Source organism: Branchiostoma floridae, chromosome 2 (genome assembly GCF_000003815.2).
Source record: "Branchiostoma floridae strain S238N-H82 chromosome 2, Bfl_VNyyK, whole genome shotgun sequence".
Taxonomy (NCBI): Eukaryota; Metazoa; Chordata; class Leptocardii; order Amphioxiformes; family Branchiostomatidae; genus Branchiostoma; species Branchiostoma floridae.
In genome coordinates, this window is record NC_049980.1 from 24,351,601 (window position 1) to 24,377,213 (window position 25,613).

The 25,613-nt window shown below is 41.4% G+C and overlaps 1 protein-coding gene across 3 annotated transcripts in view; it reads left to right on the plus strand.

Annotated features, from left to right (window-relative positions):
• LOC118409787 (glutamate receptor 4-like) overlaps positions 1-25,613 on the plus strand; it is an 80,916-nt gene that overhangs the window by 10,862 nt on the left and 44,441 nt on the right. For all 3 annotated transcript variants that reach the window (XM_035811095.1, XM_035811094.1, XM_035811093.1), the window contains exons 2-4: positions 2,351-2,459; positions 20,147-20,281; positions 23,774-23,929. In XM_035811095.1, coding sequence (XP_035666988.1) covers positions 23,806-23,929 — 124 coding nt within the window. In that variant the 5' untranslated portion in view covers positions 2,351-2,459; positions 20,147-20,281; positions 23,774-23,805. The remainder of the gene's footprint in view (positions 1-2,350; positions 2,460-20,146; positions 20,282-23,773; positions 23,930-25,613) is intronic.

The following is a 25,613-nucleotide window of genomic DNA, read 5'->3' on the forward strand; positions in this document are numbered from 1 at the left end:
CTTATAGTGATAGACAGCAGGTTGAATCCTATCGATAACATACAATGAACTTAAATTTGTACCACGAGGGTTATGTCTATAACCATAGTTAAGTGCGTAAGATTAAAATCATTGGTTGGCCACTTTGTGCGGTTCGTGTTGTGCACGCAATATGTTTGGTACAAGTGATCTTTACCATGTGTATCAGTAAAGGTAAACTAAAAATATATTTCGAGCTCCGTTTGCAAAGTTTGTACATTTGTCAAAGAAGATTTTTAAAAACAAAAATGAAATAATTGTTTGGCTTAGGATGTTCTGTATATTCAGACATTTGTTCACCTTTCCCGACCACAACTAGATTTCACACTTGTTCACCATTCCTAAGCACAATTAGATTCCACAATCAAGGATCAGACACTTTGTTGACCCCTGCGTTTTTTCGTAAGCTGGCATCAGTTTTGAGGTGCCCAGAGGATGGCATCCATATTCACATCAGTTTGGCCTTACCCCACAATTCAGGAGGGAGGGGGGTGAAACCTGTCCGGCTGATAATCTATGATGCTCTCCAAAGGAACGGAACGGGCTCGTATTTTCTCATCAGATTGCTCAAGAATAGACTAATTGGGTCCAAGTGAGGCTCTACCGATGATCACGTTCCGCCCCATCAATACTGCACTGAGGCCAATGCAGACTCGTGCCTACCAGGTGCGGTTTGTCTAGTTCATTGTGCAAACAACAGCTTTTACCTCGAATCGGTTTGAGGTAAATAATAGCCAATGATTAATCTCCATTATAATATCGGCAAATGCATTGAACGATTATTAATTGCCCAATCATTTGTCTACATCATTTATGCGGATATGTAGGTGGTAGATGGGCATGTCGCTACAAAATCAATACAGCATATTATATCAATCATAGAATCATCGCTGTATGCATATATGGGACACCACTAGTGTGTGCTCTACATACTAGGAGAATTCCCACTAGTATCGTGTGTAATGTCAGTGCCTGCCAGGCAGGATTGTCAAAAGTTCCCCCAAAATATTACTCGTATGATTAGACTCTTTAAGCAAATGTGAAACAGCTATTAGGAAGTCATGACGTCATATTTTGGGATATTCGAGAATTTGATTTCAAATGCACAATTAAAATAAGTTCAAATTGGACCTGTATGAAAGAATACCTTTCTTGTATAGCTAGCCAAATTCTTCATAGTGCGCATCGAAGACCCTGAAGGTGTGGCTATCGTTCACTTAAGTCCCCGACGGTCCCAATCAATATTCTCTGAAGAAAAATTGCTCTTGAATTCGATCATGCTCCTTTGTTTTATGGTAACAAGGTTGGAGGCATTTTTCTGTCTATCTATCGTTGTACCTATCTATTTTGTCGATTTTGTCTATCACAAGTAATGCAATTGTTATACTTTTTCTTTGTTTGATCGGGTAATTCACTACCAAAGTTCAGCAATGAATTCAGGCAATTTTGCTTTGCGGCATAATCACCCATGTAGCGTGTAATTACAATGTCCACCGCCCAGTAGCTATCTGTGGATGTATCGATGTAAGACTAGAAAAGGGCTTGGTAAAAACACAACCTTCTTTCTTCAACTTTGCGCACAGGGAAATAAATATAAGGACTTGTCCTGTGCTCATTTTAGGAGTGGGGCTTAAATATGGACATACGAACATATGGACATATGGACACTGGTAACATACTGGTTCTTCTGGCTTATCTTGAGTACGTTTTGCTTATTACGTTCCACAGTACATGACTAGTAGAACAGTGCAAGAGTCTCTAATGGTTTACTATTGTAATATTAGAGTATGAGAGACAAACAAGAATAAGAGATATAGTGGTATGAGATAGTGACCATTGTGTATTAACATGTCGAATGTCGGACGCTTCGGTCTTTACCAACTCGTCCTATGGCTAATGCTGCGGTCACATTTCCAAACCGGGATCCGGCCGGGATGTTTGTGGAAAGGAAAAATGAAATTGTTTATCATATATACATATAGAAAAATTATGCTCATGGCTAGATTTTATCATGTTCGATGTGTTTTGTTGTCATTTATTTGTACATTTCGTTGCTGAATGCTGCCTGGCCGGACCCCAGGTTGGGAAATGTGACCAAAGCATAATCAGGCTAGTTCGGCCCAACACCATGGTTAAGTAGTTACCGTAACCTAAACCCTAACCTAACCCTGGCTGATTGGACTGGGCCGATTTGGCAGAGGGCCGAATCGTCCTGATCCCCCACAAAACGGGACCTATATTAATCGATTACAATGTATTATCGTTATATCGCTGCTCTATTGTTGATCATGACGCACAGTGATTTCCCTAAGTGCAGTTTGGCGTGTTACAGGTGTCCGGCTCGGCACGGATTGGGCGGGAAGGCGTGACCATACGTCATTCATGACGCTTCAACATCGCAACCTAGCAGCTTAGCTACTCCGTGGGTCCCGCATCATCAGGTGAGCAGCGTCTTTTGTCTTTTGTCTGTCATCTCCGCAATGGTACCATGATTACAGTACAGTAACCGTACAAAAATGCTGTAGTTCGATGTGCAACTTCTGTGGAAATGGGTATTTTCAATTGTGGGATTTATGTGAATAGATTCAGAATATGTCAGTAGTTATTGCCGATTTTGAGATCTATGGATGTTAGGTAGCTTCGACCAGGAAACATAACCATACAGGCAGGCGTTTGAAGAACCTTACAGAACTGTGGCAGTGAGCATTGACAGAGGTCCTCAGGAAGTCGTTTTGCTTAAGTTTATAGATGTCAAAAATCACACCGTCACTGGATTCTATGGTGATCGGCTTTTGGGTAACATGCAAAGGTATGCCAGATAATATGGAGCGACAACCGTTTTTGATCCGGTGAATTCCGATATTCTCGAGATAAAATGGGATGGAAAGTAGATTGAACTATCATGCAGCAATTCTAATTATCACTGCATTATTTTGCTTCGCCATACTCCAGCAAAAATTGATTCAATGAAAGTGGAGCAAGCCTTCCTCTCTAGCCCACCTGGATGTATACATGTTTTGTTGTACAGGTTGTATATGCTTCCATGGGTGCAATATTTCATGGGGTGGAGAATGTATGCTTACTTGCTACCACATCATAGTGATACATCTGTTTGCATACACGAACATAAGCATATAGCTGTTGTGTGCATCCAATGATTACTTGCTTTCGGCGAATCCTCGCCAAAAGACATTGAATCCTAACCAAGAAAGGCAGTGTGACACTGAGCTATAGTGTCACTTTGTCACGGCGTGAAGCCAATTACTCTGAATATGTACGCACACACACACACAAATTAGGCTGTACTGGAATTTGCCATGACCAAAATCCATTAATGCAGTCCTGTGCGTGTGTGATGATTTACATAACACGCACAATATACTAGTAGACTGTAGGCACAGCACAACACCATTAAGAACTGAACTGGGTCAACTTTCTCCCCTTAGAGACAATCTCTTTTGTATGACATTGCAGCCTATTCTTTCTCCTGGGTGGTTAAGCAACGGATAATTTCTTGGGAATATTCTATCGCTGTAAGACAGTGTACTGTTAAGCTCCTGGTATTTCCATACTGAAAGCTTTTGTCTATTGTGTTTTAAGCCAAAGAAAGTCCACGTTCTATGGCACATTAATTACTTTTCAAACAAATCAGTCGTTCATTCTAAAATGTCAACATAAGACCTGTAATGTCAGCGTAGTTCACCAAGATAAAAGATCCTTCAATTATTCACGAAGTGCATTTTCTTCCTTTTAGTCAGTAATGACTAATGTGAATATATGGTAAGATGGACCTCATTATGTCTGTGTTTTAATTACTGGTCGAGTGGTGAGCAATAATGCAATGTAATGTTTGGCGATCTCGACAATCCAATTACAGGACTTCTTTTTCCACATTTTCTCTCGAACGGCTAATGTGACTTCACAATCAACGTTTTATCTGTTGTAATTCGATTTAAAATCAAAATAAGGTAGTCCTCCACACATTGATTCAGATATATATTTATGCGTGTATCGAATCTTTACGGACCTAGCTTATTCAAATATACAGCCACCTATAATAAGGTCGCTATGGTCGTGTTTACATCCTATTACATGCACATTAAACAGTACTGATGAGTGAGACCATGTTAGATAATTAAAAACCAAATGCAGATTTTAAAAGTACAATCAGCAATGGAAGCCGTTATTTAGATACGTCCTTTAAGATGTAAAAATGAAATATGGATGGACGCTTGAGATAATATTGATGAAAAATTGATGGCCTGATAAAGTAGTCAATCATAAACAAGATCATCGCTATCAGCGTTATAATTAAATTTTAACATTAGATCTTTGCTAATAAATTTTGCAAAGACATATTTATTTGTGGGACCAGGAATGATGGATAAATTAAAGTGAAATGGACAGAAACTACATAAAGAAACTGCGAATGATTGTTCAGGCAGTAGATAAAGCAGTTTCAACAGTGTGAACTATTGACCCGTACAAGCTTAGAAAATTGCACCAACGTTTTCATCCACACAGATATCCCAAGACGCCCCATTCTTTAATTAGCAATTACAATGTTTAATGGGGATTTCGTGATGGATGATGTCTGTGTAATTCGTGGTACTAAATGTAGTTTATCTGGAACAGAGGATGAACAGAATCTACTGGTAACACTGCTAATGTTGTTTAGTGCCTTTCAAAATGTCTTCAACCATTTTGGTTTGGCGGTTCAACATTATCTTGATGCACAAATAAGATCATGTTGACTAATGTTCTCTATAATGGCTGTCACTAGCAACATACACTGCAACAGCTGTTCTATTGAGCCACCCATTGATTAGTACAAGAACACATAAAACGACTTCGAGAAAAGCCTGATTACACAAAATGTTTTCCAAGCGCTTGTTTACGAATCGATTAGGACATCCATATGCAAAGATAATGTACTAGAGACTTAAGAATACGTACATCACAAAAAGGAGTTCAATTATTCAAATTACGGACCAGCTATTCAAATTACCAAAATCGTTAATTCTCTACGGTATACAGTGCAAAATATTCACGGTACCTTAACAGATAACAACCAGTTGCAATTTTTTCTTAGATCAAGGTAATATTCCTTCGAATGATACAATACTATTTGACAAATGCATGAATCACAGAGAGTATCGCCTACAGCTTAAATAGTTGATGTAACGAGGTCTCATGGGAGAAATAGTCTTCAGCTCAAATGTTATCCCCACAGGCATGCGGGTAAGCCACAGGGATGCTTCTCCGGAAAATGGGTCAATGGGAATCGATGTAGTCATTATTAAAGACGTCGTATAATTTGTTGTAGTAGTAGTAGTAGCCTGGTTTATTTCCATAATGCAGTGACATGGATTGAAAGATTTTTTTGCTGAATTGTACAGCTCTGCTGTTACAATAGTTTTGACTGCACAGTCTCATTTGAAACCTATTTGGATCTGAGTTTTACACTATCTTGTTAGAAAAATACTGTGTGAGTCCCAGCATTGTTTATGACTGCCAAAAATGCTTCTGGCCTCTGAGAATTTAAGATATGATTCAGACGTAAGCACATCTGGTTTACGGTAAGTTTTTGATGCAATAAAGTGTGGAGATTCAATAGAAACAAATTTCAAAGAAATAATAATGGGGATTGTCTGAAGAAATTTACGGTATATAGGCTTTCGGTTGATATGTTTACTGAACTGACCTCTGGGATTTGCCCATATACAATTAAGTATATCCCCTATAATTTCGGATGTACGATGATGATGATGATGATGGTTTTCCTTATAAAGCAGGACCAGAATAGTAGTTCCCAATCGTGTACGTATGTATGAATACTACTCACCCAACTAACTAGCCTAATGGATAACGCTATCAAAATTACGAGGCATTGACCCAAACATAACGATACCTACGTACTGATGCACAGCTAGCAATTCCTTTCTGAGAAATCATACGAACGCTAAACATTGGATATTTGTTCATGTAGACTTTTTTTGTAGTCTAGATTTAAAAAACAAACAAATTGGCACTGCCTTGCAAAAAGAAAGTAGGGCAATCAATGTGAATGAAGGGAAATTCACCGTAATCATGGCAAATCCTGTATACTACAAGTCGGAAAATTTTGAGCAACTACAAAGACAACAGTGATTACATTCTCGTTAAATTACTGTTGGTTTGAATCTGATCTATCCCGGAGGGCACATTGAAAATATCCTCAAAGGGAACGTTAGACTTACAAGGAAATTAATCGCTGGAAAGCTTTCAGTCGGAATAGCTAAAATGTGTGCGTATTTACGTGTCTTATTACACGCTTTACTCCGTGAGCATGAGCATGTGTCCCCCGCACATGTCAGTCAGCAGCGGCAAAATGACACCCATCGGCTGTTCAATACAGTCCTGAAAAGGTTAACCCCTCCGGCGGATCGACCGGATAGCTGTCCTAAGCCGCGGATCGTTCGGCTGCAACAGGGATGACACAATGATTATAAAACATGTGATAGGAAAACATGTAAGGCACCCCGGATAATGTCCGGAGGTATTTATGTTTACAATACTAATGTTGGTAAGCTGAAGTCAGAGAGATACCATGCAATTATGTACAATTAGGTCAACATGCATATCAGTATATCTTATCTGCTTTATGACATACAGTTTCGTTATTGCCTCCTACACTCGGCTTGTGATAGCTATTGATATCTAATAGAAAGGCAGACCTCTGGATACAACGTGATGGATCTGAAACAGTCGATGCCTTTCAGAGCAAACAATCTTGAAAGCATCAGTCACAATCACGCCAGTGGGTGCGGCAGGGAATCTTGGCGCCATCTTGGCTTTTACATTCTGTCAGGCATAAAAGTTCGAGGTATGTTTGAGGTACGACAAATTGGTTGAAAGCAAGTGTAAGACGTTGGTCTGCAGCTTTTGTCAACTTGAAGGACTTGGTGTTTCAAAGTCCCTGTTGGAATCCAGATCATTCTGCTGCAGGCAGCATGTATGGCCATGACTGGTACGTTAGCAGATCTCAGCTGAAGCACCGTCCACAAATTATAGTCAACAAGGCAATCTGTAAGAGAAAAAGTTCAGAGAGAGTATGACATCCAGGGAGTATGATTGAAAGCGTCACGAAAGTCCGAAAGCACCCAGGCAAAGGTTACGGTATCTGATGGCAAAAGCAATCCATCTGCACCGTATATCATTGGCATTGTCGATAACTGAGTGACTATATCGCTTTTTGGGTAGCCAAAGATGGATAGGAGGAAAAACTTTACTTTCAAGTAGAAAGGAGTTGAAGTTTTGTTCCTTAAGTAATGGATGACAACATGTACTCTGCTGGCGACTGAGTGCTACAGTCAGAGGGCATTTACCTACAAGCGACTGCCGAATGTGGAAACATCAGTGGAAAAGTTCCTTTCAAGTTGAAGACAAGTAAAATCAAATATGTTTTCAACCAGAAGAATCCAATTTGCCCTTGATTGTACAGTGCGTATGGAAAGGACCTGGGGCCGCGGTAAAAAGCACTTGAAAAGACATCAATGCTCTCCCGGTGAGTATTGGGACTCTGCCAAGTACACTGGAGGAGCGGCTTTTTCCTTCAGCCGTCCAGCAGTCACGGTGTCTGGCTGTGAAGGTTGGGCAGTTACTTCCTAATTGGAGTACCGATTGGATTGATGAAGCAATTGGATCATCGTCAAGATGTCCAATAATCTTACTCAACTCATACCTCAAGTCATCGCATACCAATGACCATGCTTCAGAGTAATACTGTAACTTTCAACACAAAAAGTAGACTTATCCAGCTCTGCTTCAGAATGACTTTAACCAACACGGATAAACTTGACTCGCTGGCTGGGTTGTAACGTATGCAGTTTGCTGTAGTCACGACTCATATGGTTGTCGATGAAGATGCATCTCAGTGTGTTGAAAAGAAAAGGAGCAGTAAAGGAACATTGATAGAAATTGGTATTCTCTAGGCAGAGGTTGGGTCGGGGATAGTAGTGGCCGGGATGAGGAAACGGTAAGAAATCCCGGTCACTAAGTATCTCCCGACCCAACCTCTGCATGTAGAATAAGAAGTCGGTGTTGCAGAGGCGGTCACCACTAAATCTGCACGCCGCTTCATGTGTCGTTCATAGTGGCTTGGAGATGTAGGACAACTGCATCATAACTGTAACTTTGGCTGTAGTAGCATGTGCATATAGATGGGAATTCCACCAGGACGCATATTTCTGGCGTCTAATCGGTGATTCATAACACGTAAGGAATTACTCTCCCTCCAGACTTGCGCTTGCCTATGGCCGTGTGTTGAAGCTGATTATTCTGGTGTAGGTAAATCAAATCAATGATATGTACCTCGGAGCTCGCGATACTTTTCTGTCGAGTAGGTTCCAAATCTGTTTGTGTCTTCGTAGTAATGTATCACTTTGTAGACCAATTCTGAGAATATATTGTTCAGAATATCACCTCATTAATCGAAAGGTCCATGATAGATGCACGTTTGCAAGTTTTCTGTACATGTCCCAAGTGCTGTAATGCGTTACAGAAATGAAGATACCAAACATTGCCTGGTAAACTGGAATTAAACGTAACATAGATGTGTCTTATATGTATATATATATATATATATATATATATATATATATATATTACCTAAGTGCAGAATAGGTTTTGTTTTATTGAAGCTTGAAACTGTGAGCAACTACAAAGACCATCGTTGTTACGTTCCGGTCTAATGAATGACCCATTCGCGGTCCGGTCTCTCCCAGAGGGCGGCATCTCACTTAATTTTGCCCACAGAAGTGCAGATCGGATTAACTTTGTTTTAAGACCCATAACCCGTGCGGTGCCGGCTCTCTGACCAAATTGTAAGACAAATTTATAGCCGCAATTCCATTCCATGACCCCTATCCGATTTAATAGGAACTTTAGCCTATATAGTGCCAGAAGAGGTCAGTACAATTTCCATATAGGGTGCACCGAACAAAGACATGAAAGATGGATATATATGCTGTATCTAGACAAAACACCCACTGATATGCAGCTGGCCAAATAACCTTATTATCGAAGGGATGTTTTGCGTATAGCACACGGAGATAAGGTACTTATTAAACACAAGAGGCAAACAAGAAAAGGAGATTGATACAAATGCTGGTCCTCAACAAATTGGTCAGTGCAAAGCAGTAAAGCCACTACTAAAACATCTACAAATCACTGGGACCTAGTCCGTGATGGGTTGGAAAGTGCGACAATGGTACCGGACACAGTGTAAAATATCCCATACAAATAGAAGCAAAAAAAATACATTCAGCAGAAAAGCACGAAAACACTTCACAAAGGTTGACTTCTAAAATTGAAATTTAATTACCTTTACGTACACTTACCACAAAGCCCAGGTTTGTCAATAGAAAATATACATGATGCATATGTCTGTAGTTCTTTCGTTCCGGAAATGCCGGGGTTCTTTGATTTGAAAAGAGATGTTTCATTGCACCGGACTTATAAAACTATCCTAGTATCACTTTCATTACGTAGAGGTCATTGCCTCATTGTCCTCTGTTCACCAATAAAGTTGTGCTCAGATTTTCTTCTCTCCACCATGACTACATTGACCTAGCTTCCTCTGGTTATCACAGCTGCTCTACCTCATAGGCAGGGTTACATGTTGGGTTGGTTTCCTCTTATACGTATTGTTTGCTGAGTTTTCCATTGTTGTTGATTGACATGAGTGCAGCTGAGTCCATGATCTCTTGCCCTGGATTTGTCCCACACATGGATTAGAGGGATAGTCGAAGGCTTTACGGATAAACTCATCAGTGGACGAGGATTACACTAACTGATGAAACCTTTATTGTCCTTTCTTGTCTTGAGTATAATGATTGAGGAAGACATAAGCTTAAATAAGTAAAAAGCTGATTACATCTAAGGAGGCCATGCTTAACCAGTACTGTAGGTATCCAAATTGACATGAGCAAAACAGCAAAACATTATCTTAACAAGATTTTAGACGGATAGTCCACATGACAGGTCCCAGATAGATGAAAGCACAGTTTCATTCCTACATGAACATCATTCTGCTCTTTTGTAGCTTCCACCACTCCTTACCATCTGATGCACAAAGATACACAGTACAGTAGCTTTGTTGAACTCTTCCAAAGAAAGCCCCCATAGGTCAGGTATAGTCCCAAACGTCTGCTTGGTATGAGTGAAGTGCGCATCTCAGGTTTGAAGATGAACGGTTTACTCCAAGGACCCGGACTACAGTGATTTATAGATATGGACAGAATAGCCCACAGGTAAACTCAGCCATATCTTTCACATTACATCCCGACACGCCTGCTTCTGTAAATAATGCCATGCACGTATGGACGGAATAAACAAACCAGTGCGTCGGAACTATTAAGTCAGAAATAAAGATGGTAACGGATAAGAAAGAAGTATCTAATGTCTTCCCCTACGACGCGGGCTACAGCTTCCTTAATTGACAAAATATTTATTTTACAACAAGCTTTTTTGAATGCACACCACTCTACTGCACCTGGGATGATGCCCACTCATTCCATAGCGCGATGGATGAGTATATGGAACAGTTTTGACACATTTTTGGCGTTCTGGCCCAGCCTAATTCCAACTTGTCAATATTTCAGAAGACACCGGCTGATTGCATCTTGAAGAACGGCATCTGTCTGTATCTGTATCTGGTCACGGCAGTTGGAATTATAGACGATAAAAACCTGCATAACCTCAAGCTAGTGATCACACGGCATTCAAACCTCAATTTTGAAAACTTAAGCCATTGATATAATCAATGAAGGAAACTTCTAACAAGCGTGCATCGCTGTAGTTCTTCTCCGGAACGCTAGATTGTGTTGATTTTGACGCCCCTGCAGTGCTGTGATGATGTGCACTGCTCTGGTATGGGCAGTTGTTACTGATACCATAGAAGGATTAGTCACTTGTTGGATAGCTCACGTATTGTTGGACAGCTCTTTAGTCATTACCCCGCGCATGTATTTGACAACTGAATAGTAAAGCACCTTGAAACTTTAAGGTTAATGTCCCAGATGGTGAATTCATCAATCGCGTTACCGGCTCCACATTTATCATTGTGGTCGCTTCGTATCTTGCTTTTGTCAAGTGAGCTATCTGATAAATGTTTTTCGACATCGTTACAGTCAGCAGTTGTGTGACTGCTAGATTGTGTTATATGGTAAGGGCAATAGGGTTAACACTGCAAAGGTACCTTTCGAGTTAAACTTCGCCATAGACTGGTGACATACAGCCATCATGCATGTGCAAACGAGACAGGGGTGAGTGGCCTCCAGCTCGTAACTGTTGTCCAGACATGCCTACACGTTTATTGGTGCAGAAAATATGGCGGCTGTTGCTAACGAACTGCACTTTGTGTCTACTGGGGGTAAGGAAACAGGAATAATGGAACTCGAGTGGCTAGAACTGAGCAGAAGGTAAAGTGTTTATTGTACTGTAAAAGTACTCTATATGGCTCCCAGGATTTGTCGGCAATTCAAAATGGATTCATCAAAACAAGTTAAGACCAGTATAGGGCGAAGAGGATTGAAGGACCATGACCCCTGCATTTAAAGATTGATAGCAAGTAAAACTTCCGATTGTGAACTTAACAGGTTCACGTCCCATTTTCCATAAGGTGGTCCCATTGCAGCTCCGCGTGTAGGTACAACAGGTACATGATTTTAACTGATTGCCACAGAGTCTTGCTCTGGGAAAACAAGGTGTGTTTTTTCGGTTACTTGAACAATGGGCCTTACCTTTCTTGATTGACATAATGATAAAGGACATAGTTTTTTTCGATCTGACATCTGAGAGATGAAAATGTTGTGGAACCGGTTTCCAACACGTTCAACTCATTTCTGTTGTAGTAGAAAGGTGTTTTTGTACCATATCTGTGTGGTAAAAGTATACGCTGTTAAAAATACCAGTGTCTTGATGTGTTTTACTTTAATTTGTTGGATCACTTCGGCCGAGATCACTTCGGCCGAAATCTAAAGAAAATAGAGAATCAAAACCTACCAACCCTATTTTTCAGCCAGGACCGTAATTGGACGCACAGCATTAATTTTCCTAGCCCTTACCATGACTCTAAATGCGCTGCATACCCGTTTTCCAACAACCCGCCGACCCAAGCGGCCTCTGCTACATTTTTCCCATGATTCCGCCTCAGCTGGATCCTTAACTTCCATGTCCAACCATCTGGGCCGATCCTGCGTTTACAACCGTAACGAAGGTCGAGCCTCTGATAGCATTTTACACTTGGTTGCGGTCATATAATGAAATCCAATAAAACTGTGTAACGACTAATGTTGCCGGATGAAGATTTCAATCCTAGGATGAAGAAGACAAACACGTTTTCTTTGACATTAAAAACGTTAGACATTTATGGGATGTTGTGGAAAGCTTGCTTATGCGCGAATATGGTTGTTCTATAACTCTCAATGCCATGATATCATTTTGGATGGGGAAATTCGCTATTCGCTAAATGCACTGTTGCAAAGTTGTCCATATTAAATAGTAATTTCAAGTAAGGAACATCAGCTTCACAGCCAAGTACTATCTTGACAGTTTTGCACATCCGAGTACTTTCTGATACACCTGATTTAAGCAACTTATTGTATCTATTGGTTGAAGTGCGATGACGGACTCGGAATAGACTTTTAAAAAAGAAGATTAACAATGCACTGGAGACGTATTTCAGCCTGTAGCTGGAGCCGATTTGTGCGTGTGTGTGCCATTTTTAGTGTTATATCATCATATGCTTGCACGAGCTGATATTAGATACTTATCAGCTGTATCTGTATCAATATAGCCGGCATAACCGCCCTTCTGCGTAACACACCAGCTTCGCAGGCATGCGGCGCGGCAGCAGCTGGTTATATTACACTGAACGACCCGTCATACCTAACTTTTGCACATCTATCTAAGTCAGAGAAGATACCCTTATTGTGCTTGCTGATAATAAATTCCACTCTACGATAGTTCCGGGAAAGTACGAATGTTTGAACACATCAATCCTAGGTTGGTTACTGCGGTATTTGAAGGCATGACTGTGCACGAATAATGTATTAGCCCATGTCGATACCATCACATACGCATAGTTATGTTATATACGTGTAAAAAATTTCACTCGTGTCAAGTGGCCCTCCTATCAAGAATTTTATTGCAGCCTTGTCGTGTATGTATGTATGTATGTACGATGTATGTATATTGTCATGTACGACAAGACTTTGGTGTACCCAGGGGAAATTTGACTCTCTTGTGTTCTGTCACCCTTGACGGCTTCATTACGTAGCGTTTCACGAGCACAAAACTGATTTTTTTCATGTCTTTGCTGTGTCAAACAACTTGTTTAATCATTATACCTTGACTATCAAACTTTTATAGTGTGGCAACGAAATACAAAATTATATCTACCCCCGGCCAAAGATTCAACAACAAGAACAGTCCCGAATCTAATTCTGACATAGGCCGATTGATTTTTTTCAAACTGTTGCATGGTCTTCATTGTGTTCAGTTTACGTACCGTTAACGATCAACAGGGTGTTTGAGTGACTACCGAAAGAAATGTTCCTTCATTCATGAAGGAAATATATGTTGGTATCATGTATAGTAAACCATCCGACTTTTTTACTGCTCAGTGGCACTTTGGGCATCAAATTTCCTTGCTGTTTCAGTATTAGTAGCACTATATAATTGAGGGTTGCTAGCCATTCTCTTGTAGCGTACATGTACTTCCAAGAGGCACCTCCTCGAACGAGGGACTCCTATTTACGTCCCTTCCGATAGACGGGTGCAGTCCCAATTGAGATGCCCTTCCCGGGATTTTTGAACCGCAGTCTCCAAGTTACCACCTAATTGAAACAAAGGTATCAACTGCACGTGAGGCTGCTACCAGTTGACATCCCCGTAAGCCATCAGTAACTTCTCAAAATTCTTGGATATTCAGTTCCTGAAGTTCCCATATAACAACGTCACATTAAGAGCAAACAGCCATTTGATCACGACGTTTATGATCTTAGTAAGTCTCTGTTCCTCAACTCATCGCTCATGAAACCTTACGATTTGTCGTCACTTATACGGTTACAATATTTCACTTTATCGGATCATTTCGTTCATTTCACGTCGGGATTGGATCCTACGCCTGTATATTTTACGAACAGGAGTTCTGAACTCATCTCATCAGATCGATATGCGCAGGCGACTCATGTTTCCACCCGTGACCGTATTCCTACATCATATCTACAAAATGGAATGAGACAACTTCCATCTGCGACCAAGTTTGTGTTATTGACAGAGTCACGTGGTGATACTGATGTTACGCCTCATCCTACCTGAACAATAACGTTAACATATTTCTTGCTTCAATTTTCACTGCATGCAACAAGAATAATCACCTTCATCCTCGAAAGCTGACGACGGGGGATGTGTTTTACTGCCGTGCACGTTACCTCTCCTCCTTTCATTTCTTCTCCCTCGCATTGCACGGTGCTACACATCCCATGCATTGTCCAATAGATACGGTTACTTCATCTAACAATATCGCAATGTTCAAATCTTTCGTTAGCTCGTTCGTTCGTTTGCTCTTGTACAGTCTAGTGGCACATTGGGGTAGGAGGTTTCCCCACTGTTTCAGTAATAGACCTTCACCGCGAACTCAGGACTCCCACTTTACGTCCCCTTCGATAGATGAGTGCAGCCCCAACCGTGATGCCCAACCCAGACTTGGACCGGGGTCTCCCAGTTACCAACTAATTGGAACCAGGAGCTCAACTGTAAGACCTGTTGAGCAAAACCGAGAATATGAGCCACTCTAAATAATGTACCCGTGAGAATAGAACGAACGGCTTCAGGACCTACCAAGGTTGCTCTTGGAAACTTTTTGGCAGGCGGGATGTTGATAAATGTTCCGTGATAGTTAAGGGGATGTGTGGGATTACGCGCCACTAGTGCTTCTGTCCCACCGGAGCGCCGAGGATGGGCGGGGTCAAGTAAGGTCACGCTATGGTGGAAATCATATTCATATTTCCGGGGGGATTTTGCTGATAGATTAACGGTACCAGAAGGTGGCCATATGTTTCGTCCTTCGAGACGGTAGACGATCAAACTTTTCTAATTAACCATCAACTTCAGCTCATTGTAAATAAACAGTTTGAAATAAGTTTAGATCTCAACTGGTAGATATTGCACAGATAACAAGGTCACCCACCAGGTGGCCAAAAAAGATCCACAGACAGACGCACATGCACAAGTACACACATACAAACACACACACACAAACACACACACACACACACACACACACACACACACACACACACACACACACACACATACACAGTCCTTATTACCGTTGTTCTTGTTCGATAATGGAGAAGTGGATTCTCCTCCCATATACGTACAGCCGCGGTGCGTAGATCAGAATAGGAGATTCTGTTGAACAAAAGCCTTCCAAAAGAAGCAATTGAATCCATACCAGGCACTGTTCTGTTTACTGCCAAGTTGTCACCGGTGCACCCGCTCCCACTTTATTCGCCCGCCGTTCTTTTCAACTTTTAAAACTAACATTGTAAAAAGATCCAAGATGAACGGCTTATCATTCACAACAGCTTTTGAAACAGCTGACAAGCCTTCCAAACAGCGTAGATGCTTGTTATCATAATTAACGTTACAAGTTTAAAAAGTTTATGCACGTTTTGTTCCACTGCCTGGATGTTGATTTATGACATGCGCGTTGCTGGTGCCACTATGTCTGTAGTTCCCACCATGTTCGGTTGAGCCAGTCACACCAGGGAAGTTCTGCTGCCTGGATCAGCCCGGGTAATGCAAACTGTCACATCTTATCAAACAATTCATAAAGCACCTCACACACTCATCAATACCAAACGGGACCCCTGCTGAATTCATTACTGGGTATGAAGATGTATGTATGTGGGGGACGAGGGCACTGGGAGGAATAACAATAACATGAAGAACGTGTCAATAATAGGAAATTGGCTTACTTGGTAGATCCAGACAAACTTCTGGACGTCCATTGCGAGTGTACCGCGATTAGTCTGAATTGCCTGACATTGCGGTAGTACATTGTTTTTAAAGAAACACAGAGTTTGTACCACGTTCCAAAGCGTGAACACATTTCCCTGTAAAATTGTATATCGATGTAGCAGCTGCATTGATCACCTAGCTCTGTAAGACGATTAGTATATAACATATGCCAAGTTTGGCTAACTTCAGTGAGCTAGCTCCTTGTACTATGACTATGACTATGACATGGTTCACGTCACATTTGAGAAAAAGCTAGCTCCATGAATCGATTAGTACAGCCCCTTCTCTTTGAGAGGTGAAATAGTTTCCATCGGGAAAGCTTTCCTTTAGCTGCTGGAGATTGTCCTCTCTTCCGACAATTTCTGTGACAAGCTGATATGCATCTATTAATCTGCTAATAAGTCTAGATTCCACCAGGCAGTATTACAGGAGGATAAAGGTACCGCCAAAGAGGACGAAGTCGTAAAGAGGAAACCCAAGGGATCAGCGCTGTACATCCGTTCTTACTCCCACCACAGTGTTATCTCTGACGCTGTGCCAATAAGCTGCGGCCTCGGAGCCGTTGATTGTCAGCTTTCAGGATCAAGAGCCAATTTTTGTACTTCACGATACGTTCCCTCGATACGTTGTTTGGTCTAACGTTTGTCGTGGGCGTCCAAGCATTGTGCAATATAGAAAAGCACAGCCGTATTTTGGCCATGGGATCGACTGTCTTCGTGCCAATCTCTTACTTCAGACTCTTCTCCCAGGCGACTGCGGCACAAAAAATACCTGAATAGGAGGTAAAGTATTTTCCTTCATCCGAACATTACACTCTACACCTTAAACATTCGTGTACTTGTCCGCGCATAGTAATATGCAAGCATATCTGTGATAATTTATTCCTTGCTCTTTCAGAATTGTTATCGACAATTACTATCTCGGCATACAAGAGCTTGGTCTCTACGGGGCCATTGTAAAATCCTCTTTAAGACGATTAGAATTATCCGTAGCTAACCGTTACCATTTTCCCGGGCAATTTGTGCATCATACCTCTTCTGCATCCGTCAGAAATGTATACGCATATCCCTGTTACAGAGTCATCACAGGACACTTTTTCAATTTGCAACAGTCAGGAAAATCGCTTGAGACTGGGTGGGACAGTGTTGACCTCAAAGTTAGAGGTGCCGTTATAATGTACACCAGTAATCTATAGGAGCATTCGTCACAATAATTACCTGTCAGAGGTGCAACGGATCGCCGTTTTCCTGCCCTGCGGAGATTTTCACAATAAACTCGGGAACCCTGACTGCACCACTGCATTCATCACAAGCTGGTGAGACAGAAAGTGCCGTTACCAAAGCAACGGATGATCCTTTTACGACTTTTGCATTAAAACTTTTAAGACGGCAGCACTCTTGGAGGTCAGATGATCTCAGGGGATTATTCGCTGAATACACAAATATCAAATTACACACGTTTCTGGGAGAAAACTAGGGGAAAGTTTGCAGAGTTCTAGTAACTTCTACGATCCCAAACTTGGATATTTTGATGTGGAACACGTTTCAGGGGGGTTCTGAGAATGATGGCATAAAAGCTTAAGATACAAAACTTTAGTAATCATATATCAATTGTGCTGTGTCCTGCCTACCTACCTATGTTCCCAGGTCAGATCCTGGCCCCTACTTCCAACAATTATTGCTCTCTAGGCAAACGTACAATATTGGCGTTTTATACGATCAGTGATTCACTTCAAGTTAATGAATTCATCAAAGTTTGGCATCGTGTCACGCTGGTAAAATGTCAGCGTGGTGATAATGTAACACGTTTTGGCTGTACGTTTCATCCCGTCTCCCTGCCCTAACTGTAACTTATGGGTGGACTAAATAGATCGGGAGCAGAAGTGACAATAAAACAGATGGTCTGATATCCTACGCAGCGACCTTCACCATGATGGCGCTCTCGCAATATCCCTATGTTATACATGGCCAAGGACGTCAGCCGTATACATGTAATTTACACCAGGTTAATGGATCTGTGCAATTATGGGCTGTATTCGGGGGCGATTGGTGGTATGTAATGACTTGGGGGAAGCAACAGCGATCGATCTCCACACCATGTGTTAGTCCTCAAGATGTTCCCAGTTTTCTTCTGTGGGTCGTGTTTCATGCATCTGCAAATTATCGCGGGTATATGGTTTCTTCTTGTTTTCGTTGCGACACTATACAACTCCAATAACTCGGATTACGAACGTGTAGGGAGATGCACTGTTACCTAAGTGGCTACTCCTCAGACGGCGATTGGCAGCTTTCTTGAACTTGGCTGCGTTATGCGGTAAGACAAACTAAAATTTTGTTTATTTGTTTGTATTGCATATCCGGTAAAACGTCTCATGGTGTAATACTGAAGAGTACAAGCTGTATATCCGGACAGATTTTTTTATCCACTCACACCGGGATGGACTGCTTCTATTTTAGCATTTAAGTATGGTAGGTTCTTTAACATGCTTGATCTGTATGTGGTTCCCTTCAAATACGGGATTTCTATCAAACGTCATCTCATAGAGACAGCCCTAGCCGAATCCAGGTACACATTTTAAGCTTGATTTAGCGAGGAAATTAGTGACCTTTTTCCAAAGGGCACAGCATCGGGACCTGTCAGAGATTCGAACTCAGTACCTCCGGGTACCAACTCAGTAACCTTAACCACAAGGCCATTACAACTGTCCGAAGGGACCTGTAGCAATCCTGGATGAATGCCATTTGCTTGAATTAAAACTAAGAGGAGATTCATTGTGTCATTCAGACAATAGTTAGTACTCGCCTCCATCACTGTTAATAGCTATTGCATCCTTCAGTGAGACACCTATCACAAGTGATCAGGAGGCATCTTTCTTTTAGATGGACGTAAAATTACACGTTGTGTATGACTTCTTATCTTTGATTTATCATCTTTATCACCAAGTTGCAATTAATTTGAAGTTCTAATTACGGTATCCTCATAAGTGCACTTCACGAGTAATTGCACAATGTGTATTCCTTCATTAAATTCACATTAATTGCCAAGATAATAAACTTCATGCGCCATAAAACTCTCTGGTAGATCTTTGTTAAGTGGCAACAAACTTAAATCCACACTCCAATTAAATAGTTATAGATAGCTGTTAGATATAGTGATAATGTAAATCAAGGAGCAGAAACTAAATGCCAACATTGTCTGCAAAGTTTGTACTTGTGGTGTTATAGTATGCATGCTTTAGTACATTCATTGTTTTTAGCATCTGAAACAGAATGAAACTGATGTTTGATTGTCATTGTATGTCATTCGTACGTTAGCTCAAAAACACCAAACACCTTCCCTCTAGCCTTCGAATAGTTAGACGTCGTTGCTTCCCCAGTAGAAATGAACAGGCTGTAAAAAGACTGTCCATCTGGCAACATGCGAAACTATACAACAAGGGATACAGATATCAAGCCAAGTCCCTGCGTGAGCTCATTAGAGTTGACCTACTTGCATCCTGTAACGATGGTCGTTGATAAAGACATTCAAGTGTCATACAACTAACGGTGTACACCATGTTGGGCCGATAATATACCGAGGAATGTCTATTTTTGTAGAAAAAAGATTAACATCCATTAAGCTTTATTACAATGCAAGATTACGAGCCCCCTATCACAAGAAATTATCGATATGAACCGCATTAAGTACTTTTGCTTTAATAAGGGCCTTGGTACCCTAATCTGAATGATAATTTTGGTTTCTATTGGTGCCTTAAGGTGCTCTGTACCGACATTCCATGAGGCTATATTGCGGTATAAATTGGTCATTTTTCATCTCCGCCCAGTAGTGACATTCTGCCGTCTAAGGAGTGCACTAAAAGACCAGTTCATGTGACAAGGTTTACGCATTGCTGCAGTTAAGATGCTCTCTTGTAAATTCCAAAGTTTTTTTGAGAATATTGATTCAGACATAATTGGTATTCCTAGACTTGTTTCTTCTGTCTGCATGATAATGTCCAAACCTGCTCACACATTTCCGCCAACCAACCAACCAATCATTCCTTGCTCTTACCCTGCAGGGCGTGGCTTGTGTGAGGCGGAGACCACTTCACGTCACAGCCTGACTCTGCACCCTGGGAGGACGGAGTGAGACGCACTATCGACAGGCTTCGTCTGGGCTCGGGTGATTCAGGTCGGCTGGGGAAGCTCAACAGGTATGTCAAGCTTGCATACGGCTAGGTAACTCCATCCGTCTGCGGAAAAATAGACCCTATATCCCATATCGCAGGTTATGTCGTTACTGTACTTTACTTATTGTCATTGATCAATGCGTCATTTCAGCTCCAGCAAGGTACTAAGTATATTAGTATGATATCTGCCTTGCTAGCCTGTGCAGTTTACAACTTTCATATTGGTAACTGTGTTGTTATATTCTCCTGCTGATCTCTGTCCTTGGTGCTGATTTTTGTGTAGTTATTCTGTAGTTAGGGTTTATTCATCACCACAATGACGATAACAATACAATCCTACAATCCGTAATTGCCAATTACTTGCTATAGCTTAACCCCTCAACCGAAAATCCGTTAGGATTCGGGGAGTTAGCTCAATGTTCTACCTTCCCGACGGCCTCTGTCCTTTCCGTCAGAGTGGAAGAACATCTCTGGCTGATAAAAGGTATATTCTACATGCTTGATTATTATGTTCACCTCAGGAAACACTTAAGCCCGGCAGTAAGCACATATTCTCCTGCTGGTCAGAGGAAAGAGTGCATTTCAGGACACTAACATGGCCTCAGGAAAAGAAACAAGCCCTATTTCTTTCGCGTTTAATAGAACAGTTCTGTGAAATTGGTTGCACTCTTTTGTTCAAGATTCATAGTCACCATCCTCTATACACCATCTCAGTTGCGCACAGCGGACGCCTATAGTCTCCTATCTATCCGCATCCCGAGGAAAATCAAGACCGTTTCCTTTCTGTGATCACCGGCCGGCAGGCGCCCTTATCTTCGGCTGAAGTAAAGCCCAATAACGCAGATACATATCTCATTTAGGCGGGAAATTGGATTTTCGTGCACCTTGTTTCCTTAACAACGCCTTAAATTATTCTGGGGTTCGACCGGCTGTCACACAGCAATGGGGTAACGAAAGCTTCAAGCAGCTTATGGGGATCTTTTTTTAAAGGGCGCCTTCTATGATTAGATGAAATAAGGGTTATTCAAAGACTTTTCCTATCTGTTGATAAATTGATTGATTGATTGATTGATTCATTTATTCATTTCTTACCACATCAGATAGCATAATTGATAGACAACCGATAGCATAATTGACAGATATGTTATGACATGGACCGAAACTGTCCAGAAGTCTCTCATTTATTCGCATGTAGGGTGATGACAGGATAGCTTTGGCATACGATGCTAGTGCAAGTTGGCACATACATATACAGACACGATTGCTGTTAAGGTCTTTACAACGATTTCTGTCACGGCAATTATGTTATCCAGGGGCAAATACTTAACAGGTATTGAAATCTGCTGCCTTTTTGGGAAATATTAAGGGTGTTTACCGTCGATTGTAAAGGAATGCGATGATTTAGCTAAAAGATACGAGAAATTAAAAGATAGAAACAAGAACTAAAAATCTAGACCGAAACCTTTTGTCCGTCCAATATAATAGTTGCGTCTGCCTGCATTTCCCCCTGCATAATTTGCATTCTGCAGGATACAATCTGGCGATATAGAAATGATTTTTTGATAATCAGGGTCAACTGAAATGCACATTCCAATACGATTTCTTGCTAAAAAAGAATGGTACTTAATCGCATTTTATACATATGTTGGGATCATTCGATGGGACTCGCCACTGCCAAATTGGTTGATCGCTATTCAATTTGAGGCGTAGTGAAGCATGCGACTAGACAGAGGAACTAAGCATGGTTGGTTAAGTAAGCTATGTAGAATGCCGCAAAAAACATTTAGCCCCCTGGAGCGTTCGTCTGACGATGTTAGTAGGATCGGTACATTTAGATGTATTTATAAGCAATGTAAATGTTAAGATTTTAAACTTGTTAGCAGATGGTAATTTTGAGATTCACCAATTACTACTAGATTAGACTTATGAGATCTTAGAATGAATTGAGATGAATGTAGCTCCTTAGGAAAACAGGGGATTTTGTGTTTTCCGCCTTAACGATTCTGGATTGCGACGGGAAATTGGCAATATACAAATTTGAGTATGTCCTAAATCCCACGGGTTTTGTACACACGTTGCGACCTGCTGCTGTATGGCCATTACTTCTTTTTAGGTCGCTTAAGACAAAACCTCCGCGCTGCCGTAGAGAGGAATGTTCCATCGGGACTACTCGCAAGATAGACAGAGGTGCAGATATTGATGTTTCCATCTCGCAACTATCACGACAGGCAGACTGAGTTTGAAAAATTAAGGCTTATCTTCTGTCCTCGGAGGGCTCGTCATTTCTCGTGTGCATGCCTGAGTACCCCCGAGGTCACCCGGCTGTCAGGCACAGGTAGTGCTTGTTAGATGACGTTTACCCACAGGAATGTATTGGAATCGATCGATCGCTTTATGACGGCAGGCAGCTGAGCCAGGATAAAGGGACCCTGCTGCCTAACTCTGTCTCCCACCGTACACAGGAGACGGGGACGGAAGGCGCGATCAAGGTGTATAAAGATCTTGAAGAAACGTTAGGCCACACTGACTTAGTTCTATGGATGACATCCTCAAGAGATACTAACACTTATGGAGGTGGGTGGAAAATGCTGCTAAACCACAGAGTTACAAAGCTGATGTTGCGAATTAAACAAAACACAGAGTATCAAAAGAAACAAGTCTTTATTTGTAGGAGGCACATGTACGCTGTCTTGTAGGTGAAAAATAATCCGCGTTGCTTTAGTGTAGTAGGATTGTACTGGATTGTCATGACCAACTTTTGTACCATTTCCCTGCATGGTACCAACACAGTGATGTTCGAACAGTCTATATCACAGACACTGTGACCGTTCACTTCACAATATTTTCCAATATTTCCGGTCGGATAGATCGGTCCAAGAAAAAAAAAGAAAAGAAATGGTTGACTACTTACAAACCTGTATGGTTTATACATGTCTGCCCTCAGAAAGGTAGTAGATAAATGTACGATTGGATGTTTTTCATAATCAATCGAATAAAATATACACAGAACTACCTTTTACCTATTCTTCCTAATAAGGGCTAGAGGGGTAGACGGTAGAAAGTTTTTGACAGCCGTAAGGGTTTGGTCCCTATGGGACAATTGCCCTCGAAACTGACGCCAAACTACTGGCTACTTGTTATTCTCGCTATGGGCCTTCTTAGCATTTGCACTTTCTCTTCTTCAAGATTAGAATTTAGTACAGATGAATTGGGCTGTCAGAATTTGTCCTTCAAATCATATATATATGTTTAATTAATCTACGCTCTGAGCTTTACCTTGCCTAGTTAGCTGTAAACTGTACGTGTTCCTATCAATAGTGACAGGCGGCAGGCGGTATTGAAATGAAATCTAATTTGCGAAAGTAGAAAAATGGGTTTCTTTTCCACGTTTTTGAATGCTATTTGAATGACCCGGTGTCTACTATTTGAATGACCCGGTGTCTACTATCCATAAATGCTAAGATGAGAACATTATGATGGTAAGTTAACGAAGACCTCTTCAACCATATCTTGTAGATTTTCTACCTGTGAGTCACCGTGGTGAGACCATGACTGTGGCGGGAGACATGTGGCGTGGCACGGCGAGAGGGAGACCGTTAGCCACGGTAGTACTCCTGCTGGGGTGTGCTGGTCTGGCGATGGGGCAGCAGCTGGTGAAGGGGCCGTTCTCAGGTGGGTCTTTATTACATAACAACAGGCTTTACTTTACTATTTGTACCGGATAAAACCAGCAGCAGTTAAACAAAACAACACAAACACGGCACATGATGTACTCGACAGTTAAATAATGCAACTAGGTAACTTTCATGAATGATAAGCCGTTTCAGACAGCATCCGACTGTTTACATAATATTACTACATTTGCAACGCACACACGAAATCTGATGGATTGTTTCCCTGCATGCTTGCCTTTCACTAGTTTGAGCAGCATTGTATCGACATGGTTGCTCATGGCAGTAGAGCGTATAGGCGTCTGCAATTGCTGCACAGAGTTTTTTTTTGTAAATGTGAACAAAAATTTCACTTTAAAGTGCTGCACTTACCTTGATGAAGTCAGCCAGGCAACCGTTTTGAACCATCACATATAGTACTGTCTGTCAATTTCATCACGCCTCGGGCCCGTCAGAGGTATAACCCCCACACTAACGAGCTGATTTACTTTGTGATCAGCTGCTAGTGTTGCCGCTGTATACATATATTTTGATTGCGTTTGCGTCTATCATTATATAAACCTATCAGGAAATGTTCGTTAGAAAGTACATTTACAATAGTATGGTTGAATATGTTTCAGACTTTTGAGCAAATATTGGACTTGAATCAATTAACTGGTCAGCTGATTTCTGGGCATCTTACTCAGTTATACTAAGTATCGTGGTTAACATGCAAAAGTCCACAGAGATAGTCCACAGTGCCCCAGAGTATCTATACAACAACATTTTAACATTAACGTCCCTGCAGTTTGGACGTTTTTCGTTAGAGAGCGCCGCTTGGACAATGAGGATCCTGTGATAGATGGATTCATAACGGCTCGTTCCAGAACCTGAGGCTCAATTGTTCTTATCTTCTACGGCTCATTGGAGGACATACTTTGCCAATAGCTTCTGCTGTGAGTTTTCGATTTCTAACGAATATAAATTGCCGGGCAATGTGGTATCGACGTGTGAATGTTCACCGCATGATATATCATTAGATGAGTCTGGAATCGATTGTATAAAGGCGGATAAATAGAGCAGAAATGCACCTTTGTGGACCTATCTCGCTGCCTAACAATTTGGTTAACAATCCGGCACGTCGCTCGGAGAATGTCTGAAACTTGCCGGTGAGTTTCTATGACCCACTGCTTGCCGGTGAGTTTCTATGACCCACTGTCATCGATTTTGGAACCCCCAGCTTACTTTCAAGGACACGTCTTTACTTTCCGTATGAATTATACACAAAGGTGGAAAGGTCAGTACGCTGAGGGTGAGAAACAGATTCATAAAGGCAAATGAGAATGATACAGCCAAGGCCGGGTCATGGGCGGCTTGGTATCAGATTTATTGTGATTGGGGCCGTTTGAAAACTCACCTGTAAGATGCATACATGTATGCAGTACACGGAGGGAACATCGATCATAGGTGAAAATTGATCACCTGCAGCAACTCATAATAACCACACCAAAAGCAGGGCCTACGTTTGTGCTTTTGTGATGTTAAAATGGCCAACAGTAACGTCCTGTTGTGCCGGGTACGTTCTTATAGACATTACACATGTATGTGTGCATGTGCTGTAGAGTGCCAGTCTTCTGCATGTGAAGGGATCCCCGATCCTGATTTAAAGGGAAATCTTCCAGGCAATATAATGGTTGTATGTGAGT